The 16,396-nt window shown below is 30.1% G+C and overlaps 1 protein-coding gene across 1 annotated transcript; it reads left to right on the forward strand.

The window, feature by feature from the left end:
* The first annotated feature begins 12,562 nt into the window (after nt 1-12,562).
* LOC126845377 (cathepsin B-like) lies at nt 12,563-16,025 on the forward strand. The gene is made up of 6 exons (XM_050584034.1): nt 12,563-12,824; nt 13,127-13,345; nt 13,431-13,631; nt 14,353-14,506; nt 14,589-14,699; nt 14,765-16,025. The coding sequence occupies exons 1-6, from the start codon at nt 12,705-12,707 to the stop codon at nt 14,974-14,976; spliced, it is 1,017 nt and encodes a 338-aa protein (XP_050439991.1). The 5' UTR covers nt 12,563-12,704; the 3' UTR covers nt 14,977-16,025.
* Nucleotides 16,026-16,396: the final 371 nt, after the last annotated feature.

The following is a 16,396-nucleotide window of genomic DNA, read 5'->3' on the forward strand; positions in this document are numbered from 1 at the left end:
GTTATACGCTGTAAGAATTTTTTTTTCGAACGTTATTAAATTTTCAACGATATATTCAGCCATGTTAAACTGGAAGGGGACGCGGCGAAAATGGCTGCACATTTTCCGTAATCGGCGACGTCTAGTGATGTAATCGGCCCGATATCCAAGTGGGATACCAGCACGAGATTTTTCGGATTGAGCCTGCGAAAATCTTTCCAATCCCTCAGACGGTAAACCAACAAGTGGCTGTTGAGCGAGCCAACGATCAACAAGTTTGTGTAAACGTACACGGCGGTGGCTTCGACGTACTTTGCGGGCAACCACTTTGAGATTTTTATGCACAAGTTCTGGCTCATGTTGTGGATTACTATCGAGTTGCTGGGCAGCAATCCCACAATCAGCTGGTGTACGACTGACACGAACTTGGTGGCCTTCATACTCAAACAGTAGTGCTCGTAAATGACCTTGGAACCGGAACGCGAAAGTAATCCGAACCAAATTTCGCGAACCATACAACATTTCGATTCACGCTCGTTAGAGTCCACGGCCAACAGTTGGCCCGCGTACCGTCCCACCGGCATGTATTTGCTTGTCGAACTCGACTCACATTCCATTGAGAAGTCGGCGTCACTTCTAACGTTGAATTCGACGAATTTCTTGTCGTCACTGCAGTAGAGGGAGGCTGCGCACAGCGTTTTCGGATTCACTACCATTAAGCAGCTTAGTTTGTGTGGCTCACATTTTTTTTGAGTCAGCACGAGTTTTCCTTTGCACACCGAAAGCGAATACGTCCATTTGGCGCGGGCCGACACCAGCAACACTTCGTCCTGCCTACAAAGCACCTTACTCACGCCATAGCTGGATATGTAATCTAGTCGACCGGTATCCGACACGAACATTTTGGACATCTGCCACATCCGCCACTGTTTATACATGAGTTTATATTCGCTTTCGGCAATTAAATCTACATTTAACTGGCCATTATGACGTTTACCGAAAATTTCCAACAGATATTTCGACGGGATTTCGGTCAAGCAAACACGTTTCCAGAACTGGTTTCGTTCTACTAAGTTCGAAATTGTATCGATACCAATGTCTCCAGTGCACTTGTGAGCAGATGAGGATTTGCAGTCGAAGTAACGAATGCTTTCTCGAAACATCCTAATCGGGAAACAAGATGATTCATCATCGTCTTCTATTTCGTGGAAGATCGGGCTATGAAAAAAAAATTCAAATACAACTAGAGTATTGGAAAAGATGAAGTTATAGGTCTACAGAAATTATTGTAACTGGAAGTGATAAAATCAGAAAAAAGCTTCGATGCGTATCTGTAGATAAATTATAAACATTGTCAATGTCTTTTAAAATATATTTGAGTTTTAATGGGGGAACAATTAGGATTGGTCTTCTGCCTAATAGTAATTTAGTGTCCTTGATAATCATATATCGTGTTTAATATTGCAATGAAAATATTTCTCAAAAACCTGTTGACTGCTCATTCAATTCAATCATAGCCACCATAAAATTTACTATGGTGAAAATATAATTTCCCCCCTCTTTTTTTGTATATCCTTTAAAGAAATGTTGACTAAAGGTTAAGAAAATCGTGTTTATTGTTGCCCCACATAAGATCTATTTTCACACCCTAAGTTCAAAAAGTTTGCTCGAAAAAGATAAATAATGAAAACGTTTTCGCCTCTTCAAGAGGTAAGGATTTACGAAATGTTTCTAGTTTGACAAAGTTTATCGATTGTAGTTTATCTAAAGAATATTCAAAACAAATTGGGAATTAATTCGATTATTATAAATAAGTTGGCTCGTCATATTATTAAGTTAAAGTGTGTACATTTGTTGGATGTTTCCCTTGATTTTAAAGGGAAAGGGATGTCCATTATTAAATTGTTCACGTGGTTAGCAAAATTGCAAAATGAATTAATATTTAGAAAAAATGTTTTATTCTAAAATTGAATAACAAGCCAAAAGTTATGTCTAATACAACAAAAATAAATAAACAAGATTTTAGTAAAATAAAATAAATAAATATGACGAAATAGCTTTGTTGAAATACCGTAAAAAGTAGTTAAATATTTTGGTTAGGCTTTATTCAAGCATAAAACATACATTGTAGCATCAAATTAGTTTTATACAGTAATATTTTACAAATAAAACATTATAATAAGTATTACCGAGTGTTTACGTTTAAAGATGAAAAGTCGATACCGTACATTGTATCGGTCCATGCTTTAAGATTGTTAAATGGTGCATTCAATTCCGCCTTCCATTTAAAAACACCACCTGTGACAAAGAAAAATTGTTTGTTTTTTTTTACCATTTATTTAATTTAAAATTGAAAAATAGTATTGCTGTCGGCTTGAAGTAAATGTGGTAAAATTAATAATCTAATTTAAGAACAAGTTTAATGATACGACAATAGGTATTTATTTAAAACTCATAAAATGTTCTGCAAAAATAAAACGAAAACTTCATTTAGGTTAATATTTGTTAACATAAATATTTCTTTATGACTTTAAAGTCATAAAGAAGTCCCAACTAGATGAAATTTGTGATTTATAGAGTTGCTACTCGAAGGAATTGGTTCAGTATAAAAAAAGTTACAGCGTATACAAATAAAAAAAAAACACACATCAGAGTAATACCCTCGCCGTTCTGCATTGAATCTAAAATATCTTAGCTGTTATTGCAGATTTATATTTTAGTCAATTTGTTTTACATTTGTTTGAATATTATATTATTAAGGCAAATATCTCTTTTTGACAACTAACAATGATTGTAAAAAGTATGATTCCAGTTTAATAATTAGTTTTTTACCACGCAGAAACTAAATTTCTCTTTAAAAATAATTACTCTACTTATAAGTGTTGATTTCAAAATTCTACTGGTTTAATCTGACCATATATTAAAAATCTTGATAGGTTCTTCAATTAGTAATTTAGAATATTTTTGTTCATGGTTAAAATTAAATTATAATACTCAAGCAAATGTATTTGAATAATTAATGTAAAGTTCTTTTAGAATATTTTTAATTTTTTAATCGTAGTTTAACGTTACTTTTTTTCTAGTTTCTTCTGAGATGTTGTTAAATTTAATAAATTATACTATGAATACCTTTTTTGATAATAGAAATAATTTAAAAATATATACAAATTTGGTGTTTTCTTAAGCAAAATATAGTTTTATCAATTTATTATGTCATTTATAACTAATTTCAATACATTTGGACAAAACCCGGATTTTGGAAATTCTAAAGAAATTGTATAATACAAGTATGGATGTTGAAATAAGGGTACACAATTTTTTTTTTAAATGAGCCAAAATTAATTTATAATACTTTCAACATGCAATGTAAAAAAAAAATTGAATTTTAAAATTTTCAAAAATTCTTAAAAAAATCATATTATGCCGGATTTTGAATAAAAATAATACGGGTATCATTACCTTTGTTTCCTAACTCTCTGGGAAATTCCATAACAACCCCCGGCCGGTATGGAGGCCAGAGCCAGAAACATTTTTTGGAACGGTCGGTGTCCATGACTCGATATTGGCCAAGCGTGTAACGGTCGAGCTACAGGAACGATATACGGGTCTGGCGGATTCAAGTGGACGAAGGCGCAGAACTCTCTGACAGTGTGGTTAAGGGTTTAGCGAAGGCTGTGCGAAGACTGTGTTTTCGTTAAATTTCACCAGGAGGCGTTTGTCGAACAGCGTCGGCCAAAGGGGTGGCGATACACATTGGTCCTCCCTCGAACCGCTTAGTACGCCAACCGGCAATTAAAAGTTTCCTACTAAATAAACGTTGTACATTTATCGCCAGTTATGGTCGAATAAGATTTCTGTCGATCCATAAATCGGAATTTGATCCATACAATTTTTTAATAATAATAGTAGATAATAATGTATATTATTAAAGGGATGGTGTGTGGTCTGTTTTTAAGGAGTTTTTTTTAGGCAATATTAAAGAAGAAAAAGCTGTTTTAATATATTGACTATGCCGATTAATTTATCGGATAATTAGTATAAGCTTCGAAGCATTATTTTTAATTTAAATAATTTTTTTTTATGAGTAAAATAATTTTGGATTTATTTCAGACCAAAAAGCCAGAAAATTTAATTTATTTAATTACAAGAAACTGAAATTTTTAAATGAAAATTGGCTTCCTAAATAACATTGTAAAGTAGCCAAAGAGTTAGAATCTCTTTACAAAATTGAAATGTAACCTCTGTAATCCTTTGTAGTCGACATTTTGTCGGGCTTTTGGTCTGAAATAAATCCAAAATTATTTTACTCATAGAAAAAATTATTTAAATTAAAATTAATACCTTGAAGCTTTTACTAATTGAGCGATAAAATTGACATGGTCGAAATTTATTAAAACCTTTTCCCCCCCTTAATTATTGCTTATACAAAACACTTTAAAAACAAACCCCATCATTTCTGTATGTTATAATTTTTTTGTAAGATTTATTGATTTTCCAATTGATCAGTCATCTGTATTCTGAACTTATTAAATTAATAGCATGGTTATAACTTATAAATGTTTTTACCATAGACAGCTTCGCATTGAACGTTTAAAGTGATAAAAATCACTTGACCAATTTCTTCGCGTATCAAGAAATCATAACTAAAAGGTACAGCGGTTCAGCTGTTTAAAAGTTATTGTGGCTACAAATTACACCATATCTGGTGTTATTTTTACAATCTCTTATCAATTATTTTTTTTAATTTATGGCCGTTGCCGGTTTGGTATCGAAAAGACACTACAGAAACATAATGAAACCAAAATCTAAGAAAATATATAGCTTGTTTTGTTAAGAGCTGAATTTTGGACTGTACGAGGTAATGATAAATCTATGCTTTCTAAAAATAATGATTCTAAGCGCAGGAAGCCGCGTAGAATAAAAGAGTTGTCCGCATATGACATGAATTTTAGGAAAAGGAAAAAATGTGTATGGTTCTTATAAGACGTATTGTATCTATATATCTACGTCCCATCTATCAGAATAAGATTATACAATAATATATGATAATGACACTGTTAAATTATTTTTGAATGTAGTATTTATAAATACATTTTTTATTTTTGTATTTAAAATATACTTTTTAATTTTAATTTTGTTTGTACAGCAAGAGACTGTTTTTAAACACATAGTTAGGTACATTTTTTTTATTTAAAAAGTAAAACAGAATGTTCATTAGTAAAATTTCAATGAATTGATGATTATTTTTTAAGTATTTAATATTAGTATTTGGTACCGATATCATATACCTATATATTTAAAACAATATATCGTGAATATATCATATGAAAGTATTAAACAAAAAATCAAAATATAATATGTGTTTAAATATCAAATACTTCATTGAATTATGATTTATATCCATTTGTGTGTATTATTATTATTATAGCCATTATTTTATATTTAACATTACATGACATAAAAAATGTTAATATTAAAAATTAATATACCTACCATTATGTTTGGACGTATGCTCGTAAGTTATGTACTTGTTTAGATCAATTTTTTATTTCGAATCTAAGGTAAGCCATTGAAATTTTAACCACTAAATTAAAGTTCATTATTCCAAGTATTTTCAATTTTTATTCTATGGGATTTCTAGATTTGTTATCCATTACTTTATAACCATAATGACTCCTTGGCGGTATATGCAAGGTGTATGGGATGCGGAGTCCATTTCTTTATAGGTGTTACCAATTATATAATAGTATGATGTAAATGATATGAGACTATGTTCTCAATTAAATAAAACCGTATTTTATTATCAGTGTTAATGTTATTCAGACATATTGGATTATTAGAATCACATTATGACAAAACCACGGTTAACTAGCCCGGTCGGCGCACGGAGCCTTGTCAATGGTCTATTCGGAAATCATAGTGAAGTAATAGCACTAAAAGTCATAAGGGCTACAATTACACGTCTTGTAACATACAACGAACCGATCACTACCAGATTGCGGAACAAGGCCTCTAAGTGTTTAGGTGTATGTTTCTATACTCCCATTTTACGCTAAAACTATAAAACTTCTGTGTTTTTAGTTATAGTTAATTATCACGTGGTTAGGTATAATTATGCTAGTACGAAAAAAAACTAGATATTTGAATCTACAAAGCTACTTTAGAAGACTGGAACTATGTTCCGGCGCAACGGTGGCTTTGAGCACGAATAGTCTGCTGGAGCTAACCCTGGTAGTGATTATGAACTTTTTGCACTTTTTTTCAAAAAGTTATTATGAAATTTCATATAGACCAATCAGTCAATTATGGTCAAATGAAAACTAAAATGATCCCTAAATCGTTTGAATATTTCTGTTATCACTTTGCCCAAGTTCCTTTCTTATAGAACCGTGGAATTCACTTATAATCAAACTCGAGTTAAATGCCTGTACCATGTGAGGTTGTATCTTTTATGTTGCTTACAAACAAATTTTAATTAAACAAAAAAAAAAAAACCCTGTAAAATACTCTAAAATCAATAAAGTTTGGTACTACATAAAACACTTAGATTTTGTTTAAATATTTTAGAATTAAAAATTAAATATCGCAGTTGTAGGTTGCTCTAATTTTTATCTTCTGTTAAAAATATTTTAAGGTAAGCAAGAGAGAAATGTTTAAAAAGAATAAGGAACAATGAAGGCACCAACATTCGTTTTTGATATTTTAACATAATTTAAAGACATTGAATTGTAATAATCAACTTCTATATTTTTTATAGACGGGTAGGTAAGGTTTAAATAAAAGGTTGATTCAAGCACAGAATAGCTAAAAGAAAAAGGTCACCTTCAGTGTAAACCAAAAAAATTATAACCATTTTGTAAAATATATTTAGTATTTTACGTTATATCTGTCTACTATTTGAAGTAATAATTTATAGATACAACATTATAGTAGCGTGTAGGTTAAAGAAGATGGTCTCCGCGTTTTTGTGTGATAAATATCTTCCTAGTTATATTTACGAATATATATTGTAATTCGTAAACTATATTAATATACCTACTAGAATAGGCTAATATTATTGGAATATTGTTTTAAATAATTGATATATACTTGATTAAATTTATAAAATTTAAAAAATGTATATGTATAACAATAGAAAACAATGTACAATATTTACAATTTTGTTTGAAATTAAGTTAACTAGATAGAACACTGACAGAAATGACTAACGTCGGTTCCACCCTCCAAGGTCTTCATTCAATGAAAAAAAAAATATCATCGCTCCGTGTAAATTTATGGTAACATAAATTTATGTTCGTTTATTTACAATTCAAAACGTACTACCAAAATTTTGAAAAATAAATCTTCTTATAATATTACCTTAATGATGACCATAACCAAATTGTGTGGGACAAAAAAACTGTAATTATAAATATATATACCAATCGCTTTATTTTTTATATGTTTGAATATTAAGTCAAAGAAGATGACGAGTTAGGTCATTTTGTCTATTTTTATTTCGTATGCCTAAAATCTGTAATAGAAACATAAAATATTTCACTATTATTACTATACTAAGGCTTTTTATTTTCAATTCCAATCTATAATATGAGTCTAAAACACTGTACAAAACATTTCCTTGTTAATTTCCAATACAGCTAGTATTAGTATAACCAAATTGGTCCAGCCGTTCTGAAGTGATGCGTGTTGTAACGAACAGCATTTCGTTTTTATTTATATAAAATACATATATTTTTACACTCCACCACCAACGTTAAGCATACTTACTTTTTCATTTTTATGTACTTAACCTTATCATACATAATTTTTTTTTAATTGTTATCCATAATTGTCACCTGTTTATTTACCCAAAGGCTAGCACGTTGCTCCAAAAGATTAATAATAATATTTAAGATAACTGATTGACAAATTTTAGTATTTTAAAAATATATTTGTATATTGTTATAAGCATTATTTGGCCCGGAGTTTAATGTATTTAACATATTGTTTTAACATTAATAAAATACTCTAACTATTTGTACAACATTTTGTAAGCAATATTTCTAAGACAAATAATTAATGGTCAAAAACGGCTAAATAAATATTATTAAAATAGGTATTTAAAATTGTTGCCTAACTGATTCATTTAGAGTAAGACCCCCATTTTCTTTGAAAATAATTCCTGTTTTGTAGTTTTTTTTGTTTCGAAGAAAATTGAGTTAATCTATGTTATTTACAATATTAGACAATATTCAATTATTTTTATAATGTTTGGTCCATTTCAAACTCTATCAACTTTTGAAACTTAAACTTGAACGTTATATTAAGTTTACTTTCTAAATGACAAGTTATTTATTACAAATTTTGACTGGTCGATAACCAATTTTGAATAATTATTTTGAAATAGATACAATTTAGGACAGGGGGAAGGGTGAAATGTAGTATTATTCTTATCTGCGCGCATTACTCAATCGCAACCCACCTCCTATCTAAAATTCTAAGCTATATTTTAACTTTAAAAGTAATTATTCATAACTGTTAATCGACCAGTCAACATTTTTAGCAAATAATTCTTAATATAAAAATCAAATTTAATGTACAATGTGACCTTTAGTTTTCAAAAGCTGCGAGCACTCTGGATTATAATATAAACAAAAATTGTTTTCTAAAATAAAAACTTTAAAATTAAAACAACTATAGTATACGAGAAATGTTATATTTTACGTTAAATGGAACACTGTGTTAATGCAACCAGGCAGCAATTCTCGGGACAAAGAGGAAACGTTAAATAGAACTCATGAGCGGAAGACTTCAACGCGCATCTACAGAATGACAGTGGCCTTGACTGGGGATGTATAAAACTCAATATTCGTATTTGGGGTAGCTGAATATAGTTCATAAGCTTGCAGTAGGTATTAAGACAATGTTATAAATTCATTGTCTAATAAAACGTGAACGGTTTATGAACGCAGCTGTGGTGTGAACAAAAACAACAGCCGCATCAACGTTTTCGCTCGACGTGTCAGCAATGATTATTGTTTATATAAATACATTATCGAGATTTTAATGGGAAATCCCGGAACAGACCGACGAACGCGGTGCTTTGTATAATAAAAGTCGTTACAGCGTCTAAATGCAAATAATTGAAGTGACAAGAAGAGAACATTATGCGCGCACCACTCGATCCGGGACTTTTTTCAATCAGTGTCTAAACCAATACAAATCACGGCGACTCGCATTTTGTATCAGTTTCGACGCCCTTGAAAAATAAAAAAATGTATGTCATCAAGGTCAAAAATAAAAAATCAATAACCTACTTCGGCAGTACGGTTAGGTGTGCCATGAGAGTTGTTGTAGCACACTCGGAGAAATTCAATCTTTCTCTTAGAGAAAAACATTGGACCATAATATTGTCTTATGTCCATATTTTGGACATTGTCTTGCGGTCAGCTGATTATCTGTCTCTTATCTAATTATCAATAACAGCTGATTCTTTTATCAATAACCTCTTATTACCACTATACCCTTTCACTCCCTCTTCCACAATTTCTTTTCTCTTAACTTCCTCTCCCCTTGTATGTCACAAAAAGGAACTTATGTCGGATAATACTATTAAAATCTGTAAACAAATATTTAAAAAATAAGATTGTAAAAAAAAAAATTACAGAATTTAAACATTTTATGAAAACACCCTTTGACTATTAAATTTAAACAATATTTGTATCTATATAATTTAAAAAACAATAAAATTGTTTTAAGTAACAATACTGATACATTTGTATAATTATTTAATTAATAAATAATATAAATTTTGACAAAAACTACCTAGATGTTTTAACTGCGTTTTCTATTTAAATTAACTTTTTTTTATTGTAAACAATTAAAAGAAATGTAATTCAATTTTATAACCAACAATGAAGAATATAGTTTTTATAAAATGTAACACAAATATTCATTTCAAAGCAACTTTTACAAAAAGTTGTTGGTTAAATGCCAAATATACTGAGTTTTTTAATTTTATAATTGTAATACTTATTCTAAAAACGAAACTACACACAATGTAAATATTGTGAAAAAACCTATTTTTCCGATCGTTCCAGATTGACATATTATAATTGTGTTAAAACCAGTTTTTGGTATATTTTCATAATCATTTAAACATAATATTTTGTAGTAATTTTCCTTAGAATAAATTAACGAAACATATTTTAAACAAACTGTTATTATTTAACATTTCGTTTCATCTTCAAAACGCGAAGGTATTATTTGTTTATATTTACTCGGTTACTCGGTAAACCATAGCTACATACAATTGTAATTGTAATGAATAAATATTCATTGCTCTTTACTACTATTCATTACTACTTTATAAATATTCAATACTAAGTTTGAGTCAGGTACAATTTTATAACAAGTTTTCTACGGTTTCTTGATAATTCAAATATTTTAGATAAATTACTTAAGAGAGAAGAAACAAAAAAAAATTATGACTGCCTTCAATTTTACTTTATTTTTTTTTTTTTAATTAAGAAAATTTAAATATTAAACTTCCTATAATCTTACCTAGCCTAGAGAAAGAAAAACTAGGATAGGTAGTTCATTTTTCCAAGGGAGTAGAACTCTTATGTCTTCCATCGCGCCATCTGATAGACTAAAAACACATCATATGTGTTTAGAGTTTACGGCATCACAAAATTAATAGGATCAGTAGGAAATTTTACTTTCTATAATATTATACGGTAGGTAGTTTATAGTTTAAATTATGTGAAACTGTTTAAATAACAGTAGTAAACAATTAATTTCTTTCAAATTATTCGACGACAATAAATTATTGTCACTAAAAATTGCAATTCTTTTTGATATATTTTATTACAACTTGATTTATAACTATCGTGTTATTAATTTAAAATTTTAATATATTTAGCGGTGGACGATTTAAATGCGTCTATAAAAATGAAAAATCACCCTATATTCGTTCGGCAAGCAGAAGTCTTTTTAAATTGTCTTCGAAATCTTTAATGCTTCCGATTATTAAATCATCGATGTACAGCTGTTGGTCTTGGTTAACGTACTGTACCAACGTTATTTTCTAAGCCACTGAACCGATTTTTCCGTGTAGTAAATCTATACACCAGAAATCATATATAAAGTTACTTTAATAAGACTTGAAAAATTCACCCTTTCCCGGTCGAAATCGAGTAAACCACCAATAAAATGTACATATTTTTCAACTTTAAATTACGGCACTCCGTTAATTTTTTTTAAAAATAGTCAATTTAGTTCCAAATTCGTATAGAATATTCTTAAGACAACAAAAAAAAAAAAAGCGCCAGCTTAATACGACATGAGTTGGCCTTGGGAATAAAATCCAAAAAGCGTTGTTAATGTATTTTTTTGGTAAATACTGTCACGTTTTTTATCAGCTCTGGACACATTTTATTATCTATTATTTGTTTTATATATTTCAATTATCTACTTGTTAAACTATAATATTTGAAGGGTTTCGTAGAAGTATTTAGATTACTCATCATGTAGCCTGTAGGTACCTATCACAGTTCACACTAACCTTTCAAGCGATGCACTTAAGTAATACACATATTGAATAGGTACTTAATAGAACTAAATAAACACTTTTTGGTTTTAATAATTATTAAACTTATATTATAAGTTGGTTTGTACAGTGTTTCTTCAACTAAAAAAATTATAGTTTACACTGTAATTATATATACTTATATTTAATAAGGCATTATAAGAACAACACATTTTATCTTACTAGCTTAGTATAAATACAACTCAGAATCACGCAGTCCCTGTTTAAACATCATGTGAACACTTTTACCACGGCCTGTTCTAGGCGGTTTAGTGTAGCCCAAATATTTTTGTTAGCTCAAATCCTGGTTATTTGGCAGTTAGCAGATTATATTTTAATCGTCCTGTGTGCAGGATGCTAGTAAGGAATTTCGAGAGTCACTTTATTGTATTTAGACCACAGTGTTTGAGAAACTCTGGGTAAATGCCATCTAATCCTACCGCTTTAACAAGTTTCACGCTTTTTAATGCAGTTTGCACCCTCTTCAATTTATTCTGAACTTCTCTGCCCACCTGGACCTTTCTTCTGCATTCGATTTTTTAATCTTTAGGCTCATAGTTACCTTTTTAACTGATCTTTTGTACAGCGGAGCTCCGCTCATTTCTACTATTCAGTATGCAAAAGTATTGGGCTTAATTTTTGGTATCCTTTTAGTTCTTGTTCGGTTTGGTTCCAATTTTCGAAGAAGGTTCCACGCTTCTCTGCTAGATCGTTTGAAGTCTAACTTTTCTATAGTATCAGCCCATCTATACTAGCGTGATTTAGCATATAAAATATTTTATTTGAAGATGAAAAGTGAAGTTTTTTACTCGTTCTTTGAGTTATTGTGACGTTTTGCGTAGGTACCTACTTACTTATAATTTTGCTTAATCTATGTTGATATGTTTCTGAAGGCTTTTATATCACCAAATTCTAATAATAATCTATCAAATTAAGTACTGCTACAACCTACTCGAGCAGTAGCTTTTTATCTTTGTAACAAGATGACTGTACTTACACACTTACACTATCATATTTGATGTTATATAAATCAAAAAATGTATCGCTATTGAGCTCAATGTATGTTTGATCGCCTGCCTACACCGAATATTACAGTTTTTTTAGGGGTTATATTTTTTATTGATACATTTTTCTATTAGTATACCTACTTGCAACGATGGCTAGACTTTTAATGTTATCGTCTGTGATTTTGCTTAGTGCTTACCTAACGGAACAGGTGCATTTTCTTCAACCAGATTACATCAATAAACTAAATGGAGAAATATCGACATGGAAGGTAACTAACATATAAATAGTAATAATTAAAAATCGTCTAATGATTAACATTTAAAATATAAATATATGTATATACTTGGTGATTCTTTTAAAGCCCTACACCAGTTTTCTCTTAAAATAACTGATATATTATTTTTTAATTTTCTTATTGAAAACATTTTTGTTACTGCTAAACTACAATATTAGACAATATATAAATTTGTACTCTATTTAGGATTTTCTAGAGATTTATCGACTATTGAAACTATTGAATGATTAGCTACATTTTTTTTCAGTAGTGTACTTATTACGAAACGTTTTTAGGCAGGAGAAAATTTTCCTCCCGATACTCCTATCGAATATTTAAAAGGGTTATTGGGATCTCACGGTGTAGAAGCTGCAGCCAACGGTCCATTCAAGACCCAAGATCCCAACTACAATTCCATATTCTACATTCCCGAAAATTTCGACGCCAGAAAAAAATGGAAGCATTGTAAAACGATCGGCATGGTTCGCGACCAAGGAAATTGTGGTTCATGTTGGGTAAATATTTGGACAGCACGAGGACACGCACATGTCTAATAGGTACCTACAATACCGACAGTATTTAAATCTTTATTTTCAACAGGCTTTTGGCACTACTGGTGCGTTTTCCGATCGGCTGTGCATTGCCACAAACGGTGAATTTAACGAGCTGTTGTCGGCCGAAGAACTGGCGTTTTGCTGTACTTCGGGTGGCTCCGGATGTGGCGGAGGGACACCCATGGTGGCGTGGAACTACTTCAGTACGAACGGTATCGTCACTGGTGGTGACTATGACAGCAAACAGGTAAATGAGTATCTAATGAAGATATATAAAAGCTTAAACTAGTAATTAATAGCATGTCCACTACTAAACCTAGACTAAAGACTTGATATTTTTAATTATAATATGTGATACGCTAAACATTATTAGGGTAACAAAAATTAATAATCGAACAGCATGTTAAGATGGAATATAGATATATTTGATCAGTTAAAAATTAAACGTAGAACCGTACCAGATGTCACACTGGTGCAGACACGAGGAGTTTTAATCTCAAATATAAATAAAATCTACCTAATGTTACCATATGTTGTTGATAGATTTATAAGGATAATAAACGATAAATTATAAATAAATTTATTGACTAGTATTAAAAAAAATTATGCAATGAAACAAAGTTGTATCTTACCTGATACGTTCTATGATTTACCAAAACAAATTTATAAATGATACAACTTCCGAGCCATGTTTATAAGGAAATACACTGAACACTTGTTTATAGAATGATTTGACTGGAATTTTATTTGGATACATTTTTTATTACATTTTATTTTCGAAGTTCCATTTAATTAAAAACGTTGTTTTTTTTTTTAATTATCTTTGTCAATTAAAATTGGGCACACGATAAAGGAGAAGGGCGAGACACTTAAAGTTAATATTATTTTGCGTCTCAAATCTCTGTTTGAGATTTGAAAGCTAATTGCATTACAAGGTTTTGCTAACTAAAACGTGCATTTTCTTGAAGGGATGTCAGCCATACTTAGTTCCACCTTGTATTCACGGTGTTCCGGCAGAACAAGAAGGTTCTTGTCGGGGTCAACCGATGGAGGAGAACCACAGGTGCACTAGAAAGTGTTACGGAAACACAACAATCGATTACCAGAAAGACCACAGATATGGTAATATATTATTTTTTGTTAACAACAGTAATACATCTTCGTTGTAATTCGACGGGTTTTTCTTTGTTAAACATAAATGTAGTCTACGGGGCGTACTACCTTACAATAGATACCATCCAAGAAGAAATGTTGGCTTACGGTCCGGTAGAAGCGACTTTTGAAGTCTACGACGATTTCGTCAATTACAAATCGGGTAAATGTAGATGGACAACTTATTGACTCATGCGGACTTATTGAATCATTTTAAAAAATAATTAGGTGTCTATGAAAAATCGGAAAATGCTTCGTACTTAGGAGGTCATTCCGTGAAGTTGATTGGATGGGGCGTGGAGAAAGAAACTCCATACTGGCTGTTGGTGAACTCGTGGAATGAAAACTGGGGAGATAAGGGAATGTTCAAGATCCGAAGAGGCACAAACGAATGTGAAATCGAAGAATCGATGTCAGCCGGTGTGCCCGTTACTGACTAAAAAAATTACCGATGTGCATATAATATTATTTATATTGTATGATAAATAACTTAATGGACACAATGTAAAATTATTTTGACCACAGGAAAATTATAATTTAAAATTATTAATTTTTTAACACATTATTTGAGGTAAAAAGTAAAATATATAAAAACAAATTTTAAATTATAAAAAGTTCAAGTTATGCTCTTATCAAGTTATAACTTTCCCCAGTGGGTGCCAGGAAAACTAAAAGCTCTTTATAATTATAAAAAAAATGGCCTACAAAAAGTATAAAATAAGCAGAATAACACCAATTTTCAATTCAGGTAACCCCACTAATATTATAAATTACTGTACAATTTCTGGGTTACCTCTTATGGGTAAGCTTTTTGAACTCTTGGTTCTAAAGACAAATTTATAATATAATTATATTATATTATAATTAACCATATTAAAATAAAGATATTAGATTAAGATAATAGAAATTTGCCACATAAAATAAAATTATGAAAAATAATACTAATAGGATTTTTATTTAAAACTACACCCTTTTCCACTAGTGATGTACAAATTACAGAATTTTGAGTTCAAGCCCTAAAAAGTTGTAGGCAAAAATCTGTAATTTTGTACAGCACTTACTTATATGTATATAGAACATCTGGTAAAAGTTTGGTAATGAAGACTTAATTTTGCTAGAAGTTGTAAGAAATTGAATTTTTCAAATTTCGTATTTCAGAACTACGCATAACATATTATTTTAATTTATTTTCTAATAAAATTCATAGTTCTATTGTTTTTTATTTAATATTATGTCTCTATGTATGTAGAATATCCCACCCAAGTTGTTGGAAGCTAGATTGAACTATGTTTCAAAAAAAATATTTCTTGCCTAAAATTATGGCAAGTTCATTATGTGTACATTTTTAGTTTTTCTCGATTTTAAAGGGAGAGAGAGAGAAGGACTAAAGTATCGACCAGTAGGTTATAAAATAGATATTGTTGGTCAAGACAAAAAATAAACAATATCATTGTGAACAATACCTTCTTAGCTGGCATTAATATAATTGTATAAATTGAATAATTAGGATATTTTATTTATGTTAAAATCTTAATTAGACTGTACCTAGCTGTATTTATTTTTTTTAGTTCAATTTCAAATGTAAATTAGGTAATAAGTGTTTGTACAGTTTAACTGGTTGGAAAATAAATGGAGTTAAGATAAGTGGTTCAAGAAATATCAATTACACATTTTATTTTAACCATTTTAATACACAACAATAATTAGTCACTAATTAATAATTATTAATATTAATTTGTGTGTTCATTTTGAGCCTACGGTGGTTTGCTTAAATACAGAAGTTAGAAAGGTATGCAGTATGTACAAAAAAGCATACATTATATATTTTTCTAATTACCATATCAAAAACAAAATATTTAC

The sequence above is a fragment of the Adelges cooleyi genome, unplaced genomic scaffold (genome assembly GCF_023614345.1).
Source record: "Adelges cooleyi isolate 19-005CV unplaced genomic scaffold, UGA_ACOO_1.1 ACOO_flye_CR_arks_rails_tigmint_CR_PRNA_784, whole genome shotgun sequence".
Lineage (NCBI taxonomy): Eukaryota > Metazoa > Arthropoda > Insecta > Hemiptera > Adelgidae > Adelges > Adelges cooleyi.